The sequence below is a fragment of the Moschus berezovskii genome, chromosome 9, assembly GCF_049115385.1.
Source record: "Moschus berezovskii isolate FMDL1 chromosome 9, NW_MosBer_1.0, whole genome shotgun sequence".
NCBI classification, from domain to species: Eukaryota; Metazoa; Chordata; class Mammalia; order Artiodactyla; family Moschidae; genus Moschus; species Moschus berezovskii.
In genome coordinates, this window is record NC_142468.1 from 58,530,017 (window position 1) to 58,546,452 (window position 16,436).

General features: G+C 45.9%; 1 protein-coding gene across 3 annotated transcripts in view; it reads left to right on the forward strand.

Moving 5' to 3' along the window:
• SNX1 (sorting nexin 1) overlaps positions 1–16,140 on the forward strand; it is a 39,373-nt gene extending 23,233 nt beyond the window's left edge. For 2 of the 3 annotated variants that reach the window (XM_088839684.1, XM_055435904.2), the window contains exons 6-15: positions 922–1,063; positions 1,616–1,694; positions 2,164–2,239; positions 4,908–5,021; positions 5,232–5,325; positions 6,432–6,637; positions 9,074–9,217; positions 9,810–9,890; positions 10,359–10,430; positions 11,044–16,140. In XM_088839684.1, the coding sequence (XP_088695810.1) occupies positions 922–1,063; positions 1,616–1,694; positions 2,164–2,239; positions 4,908–5,021; positions 5,232–5,325; positions 6,432–6,637; positions 9,074–9,217; positions 9,810–9,890; positions 10,359–10,430; positions 11,044–11,094 (1,059 nt within the window). In that variant the 3' untranslated portion in view covers positions 11,095–16,140. Of the gene's footprint in view, positions 1–921; positions 1,064–1,615; positions 1,695–2,163; positions 2,240–4,907; positions 5,022–5,231; positions 5,326–6,431; positions 6,638–9,073; positions 9,218–9,809; positions 9,891–10,358; positions 10,431–10,667; positions 10,831–11,043 lie in introns of all 3 variants that reach the window. The other variant, XR_016038219.1, reaches the window with a different exon arrangement.
• Positions 16,141–16,436: the final 296 nt, after the last annotated feature.

The window sequence follows — 16,436 nt, forward strand, 5'->3', positions numbered from 1 at the left end:
TTATCCATTTTCCTGTTGTGAATATTTGGCATGTTTCCAGTTTTTTTAATTATGAGCTGTGAACATTTTTGCACGTGTCCCCTGGCGTACACATAGAAGAGTTTCTTTGGGGTATATTATCAGAAGCAGTTCCCCTGGGTCACAGGTAGTGCAAATTTTGAAGAAAAGGAATACAAACTGTGTTTTTAAGTTCTTGTACCAATTTATACTTCCATCAGCAATATGTAAAAGTTCCCATTGACATACTTCCTTGCCAACAGTTGGCAAGGCCCCACCTCCTTAAATTTTGCCTGTCTGGTGAGTATTAAATGATCTCTAATAAAATGTAGGCCTTGTCTCTTTTTACTGGATGTTTCCTTTATATTACCTTTCTATGACTTGTTGGCCTGCCCCTGTGTTCTAGACCCTGTGATAGCTTGGAGGTTCAAGTGTCTACAGTGTAGACATTTCTTCTGATCCTCCCCTTAGGGGCAGTGTTTACTGTGTATTTTTTCCAGATTGGCTGCTTTAATTCTGGCAGCAATACCCTTAATAAGTCAGGGCAGGATGAAAGGGTTGGAGATGACCATAGATTTCTAGCTTTAAACTAGATTGCAGCATCTCTTTCCTTAAAGCAAAGGTTCATAACCTGCAAATAAAACAATTTGAATTTAATTAGTTGCCTTTGTAATCCCATGTATGTTAATTTGTGCATTTAAAATCATTATTCTGAGAAGGGCTCCATAGATTTCCAGGCAGCCAGGGAGGATTATAACTCCCAAAAAGAAAAAAGGCTGAGAATCTCAGCCTTGGAGAAAGTTATTTATGAAGTGGCTAGAAGACCAGGGATCTGGGGAAAGATTCCCTTGATGTCAGCTGGATGACTTTCAAGATACTCATCCCCTATTGGAAATGAAATCTTGTGTTTTTTCTGTCCCCAAGACAAGCTTACCAATGTTCAGAAGTAAACACTTTGCAGTGAAAAGAAGATTTAGTGACTTTTTGGGTCTTTATGAGAAGCTTTCAGAGAAGCACTCCCAAAATGGCTTTATTGTCCCTCCTCCACCTGAGAAGAGCCTAATAGGTAAGCCTATTAATTCTGCTTAGATTTTTTCCTTGCATTCTTTCTACAATATACTTTCTACTTAGTATGTGAGATTACTTCTAATGACAGTGTATAATCCAACAGTTAGAAAGGAAGCATTTCCAGCATTTTCCTATAAATCACATGAGGGTTAGAGATACAGCATGTTTTGACATGGTCTCTTTCCTTGGGTGCAGTAGGAGGCCTAGGTTTTAGTTTCCAGAGAGAGAGAGAGAGAAATCAGGCAAGGAATTTTCCCATTACCATCAGTTGATATCTGCTAATCTTTACTCAGAGTCCCATAGTCCCATTTTAGAAAACATGTGCTCTGGAAGTCCCGGGGTTGAGAACCTTCAACACTTTAAGACTAATATGAAAACTGACTCTTGGGTAAAGAACCTTTTGTTCATGTTTGTGCATGACATAGAAGTGGCCTTTAGTTATATTTTGTAGAGCTCCCTCATTGCCTTCCTCCTGTGGGCTTTTCTGCAGCCTAAAGCTTTTCATGATGATATAGTTTTCTTGTTTTTTTCTTTTTAAATTGTGTTCCAGGAATGACAAAAGTAAAAGTTGGGAAGGAAGATTCTTCTTCTGCAGAATTTCTTGAAAAACGGAGGGCTGCTCTAGAAAGGTAAGTACAATAAAACTATTTTCTTGAGTACCACGAGAACAAATGAGGGGCTAAAACTGAGACTTAATTATCATGAGACATTTGCTAGAGTTAGTAGTGGTGAAACTTGAATGAGTTAAAGATTCCCACCTCCATGTTGTCTGTAGCCTTTCCTAAGTCTCTTTCCTTCCCACATTAGGAGAAGAGCATCCTCTTTTCTTTTCCTCTCCTGAGTGAGCAGGCAATCATATTCTCCTTCTTCAGCAGTCAGTCAGGAATGGCTCTGCAGTCTCTTTCTAAGCAATTACTTTTCTTTCCTTTTTGGAAATGTGAAGAATATGAACTTACATGTGCTTATAAGCAGAGTCATACTTAAGTGCCCTGAGGATATTTTAAAGTAATGAAAGACATTGTACGCCTGCCGGCATGGTGTGATGCCCCAAACTTTGTAAGGCCAAGCCAACTAACCAAATAACTGCTTACCCTGTAGGTACCTTCAGAGGATTGTGAATCATCCTACCATGTTACAGGATCCTGATGTCAGAGAGTTCTTGGAAAAAGAAGAGGTTAGTATTGTACAAACTGAATTTCACAATTGATATCTACCCCTGTGAAATGAAACTAGTTCCTTCAACAAATATTTGAGCACATGCATATAGCCTAGTCTGACTGTATCATATTTTATAAGTGCCCAAAAGTGACAAGTATCTTTCAGCCTCTGAAATAAAAGCAGCTCTGCCTGCAGTCAAAAGTAACTGGTTGTAGAGGTCAAACTGCAACCCAGTTTTGCAGTTTTGCAGAATCAAAACACAGTGATCTGTTTTGCAGGTCTTGGCATGTCCTTCATAGGTTACTACCTGGCTTCGATTGAATGCTTATTTTGTGCCAGGAGCTGTGGAATTTTAGTTCAAAACCACTTAACCACAGACCTCAGAACTGCCAGCATGTAGCAAAAGTGTTGATTCAAGTGGACAGCCTTTTAACAGGCTATGCATAGGCTATTCATGATTGTGAAAAATTAGACACAGTCCAGTTGCTAATAATTGAAGAGTTAGTAAAATATATCAGTACAACAAATACTTAATTCTCATCATAAACAGAAAGTATACAGAAATTCATTGGAGCATATATTTGAAGAATGATGAGGGAGAGGGATAAATTAGGAGTATGAGATTAATGGATATACACTGCTGCTGCTGCTGCTAAGTCGCTTCAGTCGTGTCCAACTCTGTGCGACCCCATAGACGGCAGCCCACCAGGCTCCACCATCCCTGGGATTCTCCAGGCAAGAACACTGGAGTGGGTTGCCATTTCCTTCTCCAGTGCATGAAAGTGAAAAGTGAAAGTGAAATCGCTCAGTTGTGTCCAACTCTTAGCGTCCCCAAGGATTACAGCCTACCAGGCTCCTCCGTCCGTCCATGGGATTCTCCAGGCAAGAGTACTGCAGTGGGGCCATTGCCTTCTCCAATGGATATACACTACTATATATAAAATAGATAAACAACAAGGATTTACTGTATAACACAAGGAATTCTATTCAGTACCTTGTGATAACCTTATCATGGAAAAGAATCTGAAGAAATATATATATATATACATATACAACTGAATCACTTTGCTATACCCCTGGAACTAACACAGTACTGTAAACCAACTGTACTTCAGTTTAAAACAAGAATTATAAAATGAAACATGAAATAGCATATAAACACAGCTAAAGAAACACATTAGTCATTAAGAATCAAAAGAAACACTGGAATAAAACAATGTTGTATCTCATAGGAAAGAAAAGTAGAAGGAAATAAGTGACAGTGTATAACTGTTGTTTTGTATTTATTTTTTTATTTTGTTTTTATTTTTAAATTTTTCTTTTAATTTGCATATTGTGTATATTACTCAAAGTAAGAAAATGGTACTAAGTATTTGGATTGCCCCACCAAAATGAACTTCTTTAAAAATTCTCTGATGCTCTAAATCTTAGTTCTCCTCTGAGATTCCTAAATCCATTTTTCCTGTTCATGCCCTCATACCCGCCTGGTGCCCCTAGAGCAGGGTTTATCTCCAGTGGCACTGTTGACATATTGGGCTGGATCATCCTTTGTTGTGGGATGTCCTGTGCATTGTTGGTTTAGCAGCATTCCTGGCCTCTATCCACTCGATGCTGGTACCCTCCCCCACCCCTGTCCCCAGGTTTTTTTGATTTGGTTGTGTCTTGGCGAAGGAAATGGCAACCCACTCCAGTGTTCTTGCCTGGAGAATCCCAGGGGCGGGGGAGCCTGGTTGGCTGCCGTCTATGGGGTCGCACAGAGTCGGACACGACTGAAGTGACTTAGCAGCAGCAGCAGCAGAGTCTTAGTTTTGGCAGTATCTTTCTTGGTTGCAGCATGTGGAATCGTTTGTAGTGGTATGTGAACTCTTAATTGCAGCATGCGAGATCTAGTTCCCTGACCAGGGATTGAATCTGGGTCCCCTGTACTGGGAGCACAGAGTCTTAGCCACTGGACCACCAGGGAAGTCCGCTGTCCCCAGTTTTAGTAAGCAAAATTATCTCCATACATGACCAGCTGTACCCTAGGGGGCAAAATGGCCCTGAGTTAAGAAGACTCTCAAGAGTCCTGGGCACTAAAATCTAATTGTTCAGCGTGGTATACTACATACACTGTGGATTCTTCAGCATCCTTTTCGTGCCTTAGGAAACGAGTGGGAAGACTGAACTAGTCAAATTGTTTCTAAGTATTTGGCATGCTTGACTTAACTAGATGTCCATAAAAGTAGCCATCTATTATGCTCCTTTGTTCCCTGAGGAAAATTCGAATGGAATTACAGCTTCAAAGTCTCAAGATTTTAAGTCTAGCTGTGTGCGAGTATGCATCCAAAAAGAACTTTTGACTTTTAAACAAAAGCATTTGGTATTTAAGCAGTTCATGCCTGGATAGGCAGACAGTCTCAGTATGAAGTCACCTGGCCACATAACACACACTGCTTGTCTTTCTGCACACAGTATCAAAAGCCGACAATTTTGCTGATTCTCTTTAATGTGGTTCTTCAATTTTTTTTTTTTTTCTCTCCACATTGCTAGTTAAGGATTTGTCTAACTGCCCTTGAAAATAACAGCCTACGGTTTAGATAATTTATTTGGCAAGTTCGGGACATGCCATCTGATGGATACTAATTCTTCTGAACCTAAAATAGGGGCAGCAGATAACTTGCCACCCCGCCTTCTTGGTCTTGTAGCTGCCACGTGCTGTGGGTACCCAGACGTTGAGTGGCGCTGGTCTCCTCAAGATGTTCAACAAAGCCACAGATGCGGTCAGCAAAATGACCATCAAGATGAATGAATCCGACATTGTGAGTAGCACTGGGCCTCTCAGCTTCCCCAACCCCCTCAGGGTTATGGGTCAGAAGCCTTGAGGAGTCCTGAAATTTCTGAGATTAGAGACTTTCTTTTTACAATAATTCAGTCCCTTAAAAAAGAAGAAAAAAACTGCTAAGAAAAAGACAGCTCTACACCTGTATGATGAGTAGCCTCCTTTAAAGCTTTGGGCCTGTGTGTTTCAGTGGTTTGAGGAGAAGCTCCAGGAGGTAGAGTGTGAGGAGCAGCGCTTACGGAAACTGCATGCCGTTGTAGAAACTCTAGTCAACCACAGGAAAGGTAACAAGCTTCTGACATGCACTTGGAGCTGGGGGGAAACTGATGTCTCCAGTGATCTAGAGATGGGAGGGCATGTTGTTCCCAAACCTCTCAGCCATTCAAGTTGAAATTCTCAACCCACTTGGTCCTTGATGTTCTGATCAAAGAGATAATGCCTTGCATCTCCTGACAGGAGACTTGCCTCTGCTGCTGAAGGCATTGTGCTCTTTACCTGGGAGGAGTGCAGAGAAGCCGTCCCAGTTACAGCTTGACCTGGGATTGTGGGCTTTGGTTGGTGGCATTTGAGTTGGTGGCTTATATCCAAAATGATGTTACATGCCTTAGCTACATGGTCCAATGAGAAATATGTAAATGCGGGAAACCATGTATGTCTCCTAACCCTTTTTCACCTTTCTCTGGTGAGATGTGCTTAAAAGCTAGTGAAATTTGCCAAGTTTGAATTCTTTAAACATGCTGATAATCAGAAGTCTAAACAGGCAGAAAACCATTAGAATGGAGACCAATGTAAGGGTTGGCAAAATATGACCCAGCCCCCTGGGTCATATCTAGCCATAGACCTATTGGTCGTGGACTTACTGCTGTGGCTGTAAGTGGTTTTTAACATTTTTGAAGAGATGATGGGGTGGAAGGGTGGGGGAGGGGAGCAAGGAGAGTGAGCCGTATATGGTCTGCAAAGGTTAAAATACCTGGCTCTTCACAGAAAAGTCGTTCTGCTCTGGTGCATGCAAGACTATGCAGTGTGTACATACACTCTCTCTCATGCAGGCAGGCTGCTTACTGTGAACTCTAATGTGAAAATCAGAACTGTTCCACTGGCCTGTTTTTATTAACTGGCCCCTAGTTATCCAGGAGCATCAGCACTGCTCCATCCAAGTAAGCCTAACCTGTGGAAACTGAGGGCAGCAGGCACCTCTCTTTGCTTGTGTGCCCGAGCTGCGTCACCCTCACTTTCTGAATTCAGTTGGCTCTGGTGTAAGTGACCAGATTGCAGAGCCCACAGTTGCCAGACACGCAGGGGCCAGGGTAGCTCAGGCACCCGGGCAGTGCCAGCCAACTTGTCCCTCTTCCTCGGGAGATCAGAGGCTCTGCTGTCTTCCTCCTTCCAGAGCTAGCGCTGAACACTGCCCAGTTTGCCAAGAGTCTCGCCATGCTTGGGAGCTCTGAGGACAACACAGCACTGTCACGGGCACTCTCCCAGCTGGCTGAGGTGGAAGAAAAGATCGAGCAGCTCCACCAGGAACAGGCCAACAATGACTTCTTCCTCCTCGCAGAGCTCCTGAGTGACTATATTCGCCTCCTGGCCATAGTCCGTGTAAGCATCTCATTCCTCTCCACTTGTTCCTCCACTGGATTTAATTTGTCTTTTCCTTTGCTCTTCTTCCCAAGATGGTTTCATCCATTATAGCTTGAAATAGGTATAGTTTTTTCTACTCTCAAAAGAGAAAGTGTCTTGTGAACTGAAAGATCCATTAAACTCTTAGTTATCTCTGAGTCATTTTGAGGCCCCAGCCAGTATTTTAAATCAGCTTGAAGAAAAGATCTCACTCTTGAATTTCCAAATAGGCCCTTCCTTATTGTTGAAGCTGGACAGCATCCTATATTCCTTTCTTCAAGCAAGGCTGTTCCAGGCCTAGGTCTGGGCCCCTTGGAGCTGTGACTTCCTCAGCCCTCTGGTCTTTGCCTTCTTGACACTAAGCGGCAGCTTGGCCCCGGTAAGAGCGCTTGCCGGCTTCCATTTTTCCCTCCAGTGTGGGCCACCAGGTAACCGCACACAGCCAGTGTGGTGCTGCATGGAGGAGTGTGGCCAGGGGGCTGAGGGAGCTTGTCACCAGAGCTTTGCTGTGCTGACCACACCAGTGACAAGACTGCAGCCTGCCCCTCAGGTCAAGCACCTCACCTTCTCTTCTGGTGACCGGGGCAATCTGGTTTCCTGACCTTTCAGAGTGGCTAAGGAAGCTTCACTGGGCAGTGAGATTAGCTCTCACATGGCCTCTCTGAGACAGAGGAAGGTGCCAAGAGGGAGCCTGGCACCTGCCCTAATAGGGCCTGACTCTGCCTGATCCAGATTGGGACCAGAACGTCTGAGCCTCTGAGTTGGAACAGAGCCACACACACACACACGCACATTCTGTCTCTCTCTCTTTCTCTCCATCCCCGACCTCTCCCCAGCCTGAGAGCTCCTGCATTGCCAGGAGTCACGCTGCCCCCAGGACTCATTTTCTCCATGATAAGAGTTGCTTAATATAGCCTGTAAGATTGCTCACTGTCCTCTCCCTTTGCTGTTTGGTTTGCTGCTAACTCCAGAGTGGTAAGAGGCTGGAAAAATAACTTGTTCTGGAATGCTTGGAACAGGTCAGACTACTTAGACTAGAAAGCCACCCCAGGGAAGGGTTCTCTCTGGGGATGCTTTCAGAGAGCAGTGTTGTCTGGGGCTTCTGGAGAGTTCAACATTTGGATACGACCCTCAGGCCAGGGACCCTGTATGGAGAGGGGTGAGGGAGGCCTCACTGAGGCAGCTCGCCTTAGTGCTCAGAACTCCAAGCTGGTCTTTTCTCAGAGACCCCTCACCTGCCCTTCTTGTGGTCATGTTCTGACAGTGGGACTGGAGAGATGAACAGATGTTACTTCTCTGCTGAAACCTGCAGCTGTACCACAGTTAGCCTAGGGTGTTAGGTTGGATTTGAGATCACACTTTACCTGATCCTTTGTTCAGCTGTTTAGAAATTGCAGATAAGCAGCAGTGACAATGCAGTGGAAGATAAATTTGGTGTCATTTCACTCCCTAAGGTTCAAGTTTTGGCAAAGGCCTGAACTAAGGAGGCCTGGAAAACATCCAGGGAACTCTTATAGGGGAGGGGAGCAGGGGAAGCAGTGTTGGGAGGCTGCCCCAGGCAGAGGTCTTTCATCCCAGCCTCTTGAAGCCTACCGAGCCAGTGGGGGTGCAGGATGGTTTGGTTAGTCCAACAGGCATCCTCTGGTCATGCTGATTGTGATCAAGGAACTGAAAACAGGGAAGACCAGCAAATGGACTTTGGAGAGCCTCTTGAAGGCCTTGATAGCCGCGAGCAGTTGAATGTATGGATGAGATGAAGTTTAATTAGTATAAAGATCTGTTAAGCTGAAGGTGGTGGGGAGATCTGTCAGGCTCACCCTGTATATTGTTTGGGTGTCAGTATAGAGTTTACTTCTGTAGGTTGGTCTTCCCTAATGTGTCTCCCAGGCTCAACTAGGTCCCCAAGTGTTTTTTTGCAGTACTCTGCTTGTTTTTTCTGTACTCTGCATTCTTATAATTACTTACTGGCAGTTAGTAATACAATATCAGGCTTTCCTGTTAGACTTCAAGCTCCATGAAAGCAGGCCTATGTGTTTCGTTCCCCACTATATTCCTAGCCTTTGGCACAGGGTAGGCATTTAAGGAAAGTGTGTAGACTCATGAACTGACTGATCTCAGGGAGTCCGTTTGAGAGCCATAGATTGGGCATGGGCATCAGACCACCTGCTTGCCCTGGGCCATCCAGCCTTGGGAGCAGCATGATGTTGGTCTGCTGGAGCCTTAGAGAGAAGTCTTACCCAAGCTTGTGCTTTTGGACGTTAAACTTCCAGCTGGGCATTAACACACAATTGTGGAACCTGCCCTTGCTCGGCCCTTACCCAGCATAGCCACTGGGAGAGCCCCCACCCGCCAAGGCAGAGCCAGCAGAGTGCCTGAAGGGCTGGTTGTGCTTTTCCCCAACCTTCACCCCCACAGGCCGCCTTTGACCAGCGCATGAAGACGTGGCAGCGCTGGCAGGATGCTCAGGCCACCCTGCAGAAGAAGCGGGAGGCTGAGGCTCGGCTGCTTTGGGCCAACAAGCCTGACAAGCTGCAGCAGGCCAAGGATGAGATTGTAGAGGTGAGCAGGGACAGGCAGACCTGCAGGGACGTTCTGGCTCCTGAGTAAGTCTGGGTTCCACCTCACTGAACTGCTTAGAACCCCTCAGCAGGCAAGAGAACTGATGGAGTCTAAAGGACAGTGGCTGGCAAAGCCTCTGCGAATGGCCCAGGGTCTTCCCTGAGACCGGGCCCTCCTCCTTCTTTCCTGTTCCACCCACACTTGCCAAATTATAATCTCTGCAGGAGCGGTCCTGCCTGGGTCTTTGAAAAGCTCCGAGGTGATTCACATGTGCCCTTCTGGTGAGAACTAAATTCAGTTCTCTGGGCCTCCCAGCCTTGCTGGCAAGTACCTGAACTGGAGCCTCTGGGGAACTAGATTTCTTAGGAACCAGACTTGGCCTGAGACACATGGCACCTCTTTCCCAGCCAGTTCCAGAGGTGACCTCTACTGGAGTCTGGATTACCTGTGGAATCTGCATATCTAATCTTATCCAGAGGGACAAACAAATGACTAATTGAGGTCTCAGATACAGAGTTGCTGTTCAGAGGTAAAGACTTAATAGTAACTCCATAATATGTTAAGGGATCCTTTCTTTCCTCTCTCTTCCCAGTGGGAGTCTCGGGTAACTCAGTATGAAAGGGACTTTGAAAGGATTTCAGCTGTGGTCCGAAAAGAAGTGATACGGTTTGAGGTAAGACAGAAGATCCTCCTTCTCACCAGTGTGCAGTGCCTGGTTTAGTGGTGGTACTGGTTTTGTCCACGTCTCCACTGAGTAGGGAGGTAGATGGCAGTGCCGGCGACTTGGCATTTATTGTGACCAAGCATGGCCGTGTGTGTGTGCGTGCACGCTCACGTTTGTGTGTTTGTTCCTGAGGCAAAGCGGCTGTCCTCCACTGGTTGCTGGACCAGAGCAGTTAGACATAAAACAAAGCTTGCCCTGTCATAACCCCTCTGCTCCCCTGTCCTTTCTCCTCGCTTTCCCACCCTGCCACCATTCAAGAAAGCCTTGCAAGAGGTTATTGGGCTGGAAATTGTAGCTAATCCAGCTGCTGCCTCTCCTTTCTGAGGCTGAGCCTCGGTCAGCAAAAACATCACCATCCTGTCAAGAGGGGAAGGAGCAACTGTCCGGATGGTCAGTGTAGAATCCTGTCTCCTTTAGAGAGAGAAATCCAAGGACTTCAGAAACCACGTGATCAAGTACCTCGAGACACTCCTGTATTCACAGCAGCAGGTATGTAACTTGTGCATGGCTTTCTTCCTCTCCTGCTTGCTTGGGCCAGCTGCTTACTTGAGACTTTGGTGACAGGGTGGTCTGGCATACATCAGGGGTCTAATTCCTGTTTCTCTAACGTGGAGCATCCAGTAGGGTCTTTTGCTAATAAGCAGGATAGCCCTAATCCTACAGTGAGTTAGTTTTTAAGGACAAACCCCAACTCTCCTCTTCCTGTAACCCCCTGATACCACCTAGCCCTCTTGAGGCTGAGGCCCCAGTCGGTATGTGGAACAGTGACCCTGTTGTGAGGAGCTGACTGACCTGAGCCAAGCTGTGGCCCCCACAGGGGTACTTCCTCTGGGGCAGAACCAGGACTGTCTTCAGACCTTGCCCTTGATGCTTCCTTCAGTCTAGAGAGGTAAGGGCAGTGTGGCTGGCCGGCCAGCCTGTCCCAGGGTCCACTCTCAGCATACCCATTTCCTCAGCTTGGCCTCAGCCTAAGCCAGGCTGAGGAAATGGCCTCCCCATGCTGGCTGAGGGCACTTGGGGGAGTGCCTGGCTTGCTCCCCTTCCAGGCTCAGGCTCTGCCACTCGATGGGAGCACTTGCTTACTGACCCCACTTCTTTGCAGCTGGCTAAGTACTGGGAAGCCTTCCTTCCTGAGGCAAAGGCCATCTCCTAATGGACCAAGGACACCAGAGTCACCTGCCTGACGCTGCCTTTTTATACACTGTTCTCCACCTCTGCCGGACCCAGTGATGCATCCTGCCTAGCCTGGACTTCACCCCTTCCCTCCTGCCCCCATGACCGAGCTGTCCCCAGTCACTCTAACCGTTACTTCACTTAGCTTCCATATATATTTTCTTACCTGAAAGAATAGTTTCTCTTTAAGCAGAAGCCCTATACTAGGTGGCGGGATTAGGGGATGGGGCGGAACATTGATATAAATGTATAAATGCAAATGTATATTTTTCAGGATGTGGTTAGGAACTGGGGATAACGTTTTCTGTTACTCCTGACGGTGCCATGAAAAGATTATGTAATAAAATACTTTAAAATTGGGTCACGTGACTGAGAATGGTGGTGCTTTTTGCTCTAGGCTGGGGAACAGTTGGGAAGCAGCTCTAAACAAGAAGTGCCCGGCAGAGTCATGTAATGAGTTCCTCTCCACAGGAGCTCGTGGGCCTTGGCTCCTGCTCCCCGACAGGACTGGGGTTTCTTTGCTCTCTCTACCCCAGCTGCCTGTTCTGAGGGTCTCTTACTTTAACTCGTACTCCTGCTTCTTTAGGGAAGGAACACGTCTCTTATAATAAGAGGAACAAAACCAATTCTCCCACAAAGGAGGCAGACTTTCATTTTTATTCCTGCCCTATTTCTCTCAGCTGCCCAGGTCTCTCTGAGAGTGTGCCTTCTGATAGCAAAGCCTTGTGTTCTGAACTTCTATGCCACCCATCAAAGCAGGTGCTCAGTAGACTGGTTTATGTTAAAAAATGTAAAGGACTGATAAGGACTTAACAGTTCACCCCACTGACAACAGAACCAGGCACTCTGCCTTGAGATAAAGTCATCCCAGAGTTCCTAAACCTTCTGAGTTCCAAGAAGCTTTACAGTCTATGCCCAGGAAAGAGCATGTCGGCAAGAGGCCCTGGTGTTGTCAGCACAAGCCAAGGGCATTCAAAGGGGTCTCTGTGCTGGCCTGGCCAGGGAGGCCCAGTCTCAGACGTGCCCTTGCTGGGCTTCCCCTCAGCTGTGTCCGCAGCTGCTAAGCTCGCTGCTCAGAGCAGACTGTGAAGCTGCTCTGTGGGGCAGGGCTGGCAGACTGCCTGCACGGGAGCCTCATACTCCTAGCCCCACCACCCTCAGATGCCCTTGCTGAGGGCCCTCCAGACCCACCGTATCTGTTGGGGTGAGGGCTAGGTATCAAGGTTTGAGGAGGGGCAGCCTGAGGCAAGAGAAGGCAGTCAATAGCACTGATCTCCAGTATTCTCCAGCATACCTGCCTGATGGGGGAGTGCCTACGCTGGCAAGTATTTTTTTCAATATGCTGATTTTTTTTTTTTTTTTAAGAAAAAGTCACTCTCTCTCTCCCTTCCCCGTAATAGCCTTACTGCCACCTTTGCTATTACCCTTCCAATCTTACTTATATGCTTGCCCTGCTTAGTTTTAGTAATGGACACATAAAATACTTTGTATCCGGCTTTCATCATTCAACCCTGTATAGGCTATAAGCATTTTTTCTATTTTGTTATGTATTTTCACAGACTTTTATTTGTAATGCTGTGTAATTTTAAGGCTTCCACAGAGTGACTGTACCATAATTCTGACTCATCCCTTGTTGTTGGATCGCTGGTTTGTTTGGGAAATTTTAGAATTTTAGTATGATTTTAAACTTACAAAAAAGTTACAGGAATATCACAAAGAACTCCCACTTACCAAGTGCTTATATTTTACCCCATTTGCTCTATGACTTATGATTTGCTTTATCTGTATTTACCTGTTGTATTTTCTCAATCATTTGAGAGTCAGTTGTAGATATTGTTATCCCTCTACCCCAAAACTTCAGTAAGCCTTTCTTTAAGAAAAAGGACTTCCTCTCATAATTTATAACCATAACCAGTTGTCAAAGCAGGAAGTATAATACTGATAGAATACTAACACTGACAGAACACTGTTCTCTAACCCATGCTCACTGCTTAAATTGTGTCAGGTGTCCTAGTACTGTCCTTTATAGTGAGTCCCTTTTTCCTGATGCAGAATCATGTGTTACATTTAGTTGTAATACATGCTTACACGTGTCTCTCAATTCAGATGTATTCAGATGTCTTTCATTACCTTGGCCCTTTTGAAGAATACAGCCAGATACTTTGTAGAATGTTCCTCAAATTGGATTGGCCTCATGGACTAGATTAGGGTTTAGCGTATCAAGTGGGAACATCACAAAAGTCCTCTGTGTGTGTCTTAAGTTGGCAGGTGATGTTAGTTGATCCCATTAATACTGACATTAGCTCTGTGATCACTTGGTTAAGTTAATGTCTGCCAGACGTCCCCTTTCTCAGTTGACGTCTCCCCTTTGTAAGTAACAAGTTACTTGTGGGGAGACCCTTTGCTGTCATGTACATACTTTGCTCTTCATTCGGTGTGATTCTCTAACTCCATAGTTTCTTCTACACTTGTTTGACATGCTACTTCTAAAGGAAAGCATCTTCCTCTCTTCTTAATCTGTTTGTTTATAGGCATGGATGAATGGATTCCTATTTACTCAAAGTTGCTAGGTATTGCTTTGATTCTCAAACCATCCCAGATTTCTGGCAGGTTCCTGTGTCTTTTTAATATGTCCCTTTCATTTTTTTTTAAATGCTTTCTTACTTTCTGGCTTAAGGTGTTCCAGATTTGCCTTGTATCCTCCCAGCCCCAGCCGTGGAATCAGCTATTTTTTTCCCAGGGAACCTTGATTCCTTTGAATGGAAAATGATCTTAAGAAATTGAGATCTTGGTGCAGAGTGCCTGTTGCTACTGGAATGTCATTGCTTCTAGGCTTTTCTTGGCAGAGCAAGGAAATAACTGTAGAGAAAGATATATGGAAATATTGAGGGAGATGGAGATAGATGATATAAATAAAAATCATGAATTCATACTCGCTCCATAATTTTATTCTCATCTCCCATTTTCATATTTTTAACTAAGAAAATTTTAAAACTTTCTCTTTGTTTTGTTCCATCCAGTGATCCTCTTGATGTAAGTCTGTTTTTGTTATTTCCTGGGGACAGACTCCCTTCTGGTGTCAAAGCTTCCTTCTCAGAGCTTTCCTTCTGTCCCAAGGCTGATGGAACCAGCTGTCTTCAGGGCCTGTGCATTTCTGTGCAGAACTGGCAAGTTAAGAAGACCAGTAGCTGTGTACCCATACTGAGCCAGAGGCCTGTGTACAGGGATAGGGCCACAAAGATGGAGCTGTTCCACTTGGAGACTCAGGAGGAAGAAATTGGAGAAGGGGATGCTTGAGCTGTGTCTTCAAGGTGAAGAGGTTTTTGTTGCTTCTGCTGGACCATCTACCTTCCTGTGTCATGTAGTGAGAGGTGGGCCCATCTAGGGAATGCCAGTGGCTCGATGTGGCCAGAGTCAAGTCAGTGGACGGCCCATGGAGGGATGAGCAAGAGCTGGATCACACAGTGCCTGTCACCTGTGGTGCACTTTGAACATGACCCTGCAAGTGTGGGGAGCTCCTGGGAGGACTTAAGTAGGAAATAGCATGGTCACATTTGTGATGTAGACATATCAGAAGATACTAGGCTGGAGGCACAGAGAGTCCGCCAGAGTGCTGAGGAGGGCAGTAGCAGTGGAGTCCGGGCTCAGGGAGAGGAGTCAGTGGCAGCAACGAGCCACTGGGGGCTGGTCACTGATGCGATGAAAGGCCGGAGGAAGAGAGTGGTAGCTGGCATGACCATGAGCTTCTGACTTGGGTTTCAGGGTAGATGGTGACAACGGTCATGACATAGGGAGCACAGGAGGCCAAACAGGTTTGGAGCAGATGGGCGGGGAAGCAGTGGTGAAAGCAAGTGCATGACCGTGTCATTCATAGAAGAGGCTCGTCTGAATGAGCAGGGAGGACTGTGCTGAGAGGTAAGGGAGACACAAAGTAAAAGCTGGCTTTGTTTCATTTAAAGGCACGTCAGACCTAACATGTTAACAAAATTTAGAGGAGAGAAAGGGAATAGCCATCAGCCATGTCTGGGAGCAAATGCAAAATGCACAGAGCAGGGAGCCTTACTGCTGGGGCTGGGGAAGAAAGATTAATCTCCTGCATGGTAATTCAGATGTTCTCAGACATGGCTATCTTGTTGAACTATTTTGAGTCAAGTGGTTTACAGAAGAGGTGTGGAAATGAGTCCTACTTCTCCTGCTTCCCGGTGGGTTATTTCCCCCATGCAGCTCTGGGCTCCGGAGTCCTGAAGGTGAGGGCTTAGAGCTGGAGACCCAGCATTCAGAATGGGTCTTCAGCAACAGAACAAATGCAAGAAGTAGAAATGATAGGAAGCGTTACACGTGGATATTTGTAACACTGAGCTCTTTCCGAGTGATTTTCATTCTGAATGCACCTGTAGCTGAGAAGCCTAAAGAAAATAAAGAATGGCTGTGCAGCTCAAATTTGAAAAATCATGAGAAGATAATGGAAATCTAAAGCTGGGGCCAGGAACTGGTTGAGAAAGGAGCATGGTGATGGAAGGAGTGTCCTTTGCTGAGCATGTTTAGAGCCCACGTGGGACTGAAAACCATGGATTCTCAGGAACAGCAGACTCTAAGGTGGTGGGATTTTCCCCACCAGTTCCCAGCAGCCTTTGGGAGGGGGAGGAGTGGAAAAGGAAGAGAATGGTGATTCCCTCCTTTCCTACATTTGACCCATGCCTGAACAGGACACTCTGCCTAATAAGTCACTGGCTAAGAGTCGCACCTCCACTTTGGGGAAGAGTTGGGTCAGAGCTGAGTTAGAAATGCACTAGAACAACTCATCCTTGTCTTCTGGCCCCGGGGTTGGTGCAACATCATCTGCCAGTGTGATACCAGTTGTGTGGCTTAATGTTGGCAATCTCCGCCAAACAAAAATTCTGTAATATTTAATTTGGGCCTTAGGGTATCCATAGGAGTGCAGTGGCTACAAAGAACAGGACGCAATGAGGCAGGTGACTGAAGCACAAAAAGCAATTTAAGGCATAAAAAAAATTAAGACAATAAACTCTCCAAAGTGGAACATCTCTTTAACCCTGTGACCCCTGAAAATATCTGGGCTTTAAATAGGTGCTGTGCAGGTAACTGTTGAATGATCTCCAACAGTGGGCCCTGACACCTGGCCTTCACAGCCTGCTGTGAGAGGACTCCAGCTCGCCTTTCCCTGTTTATCTCCTAGTCTTTCACAGCAGTGTGCGTACCTCATGGAAACAGACTCCACATACGCTCCTTCCTTCCCCACTGCTGTGTAGCTTAAGAAGCCTTTATTATCGGTGGCCTTTGCATCTGAAGCACGCTATCTCA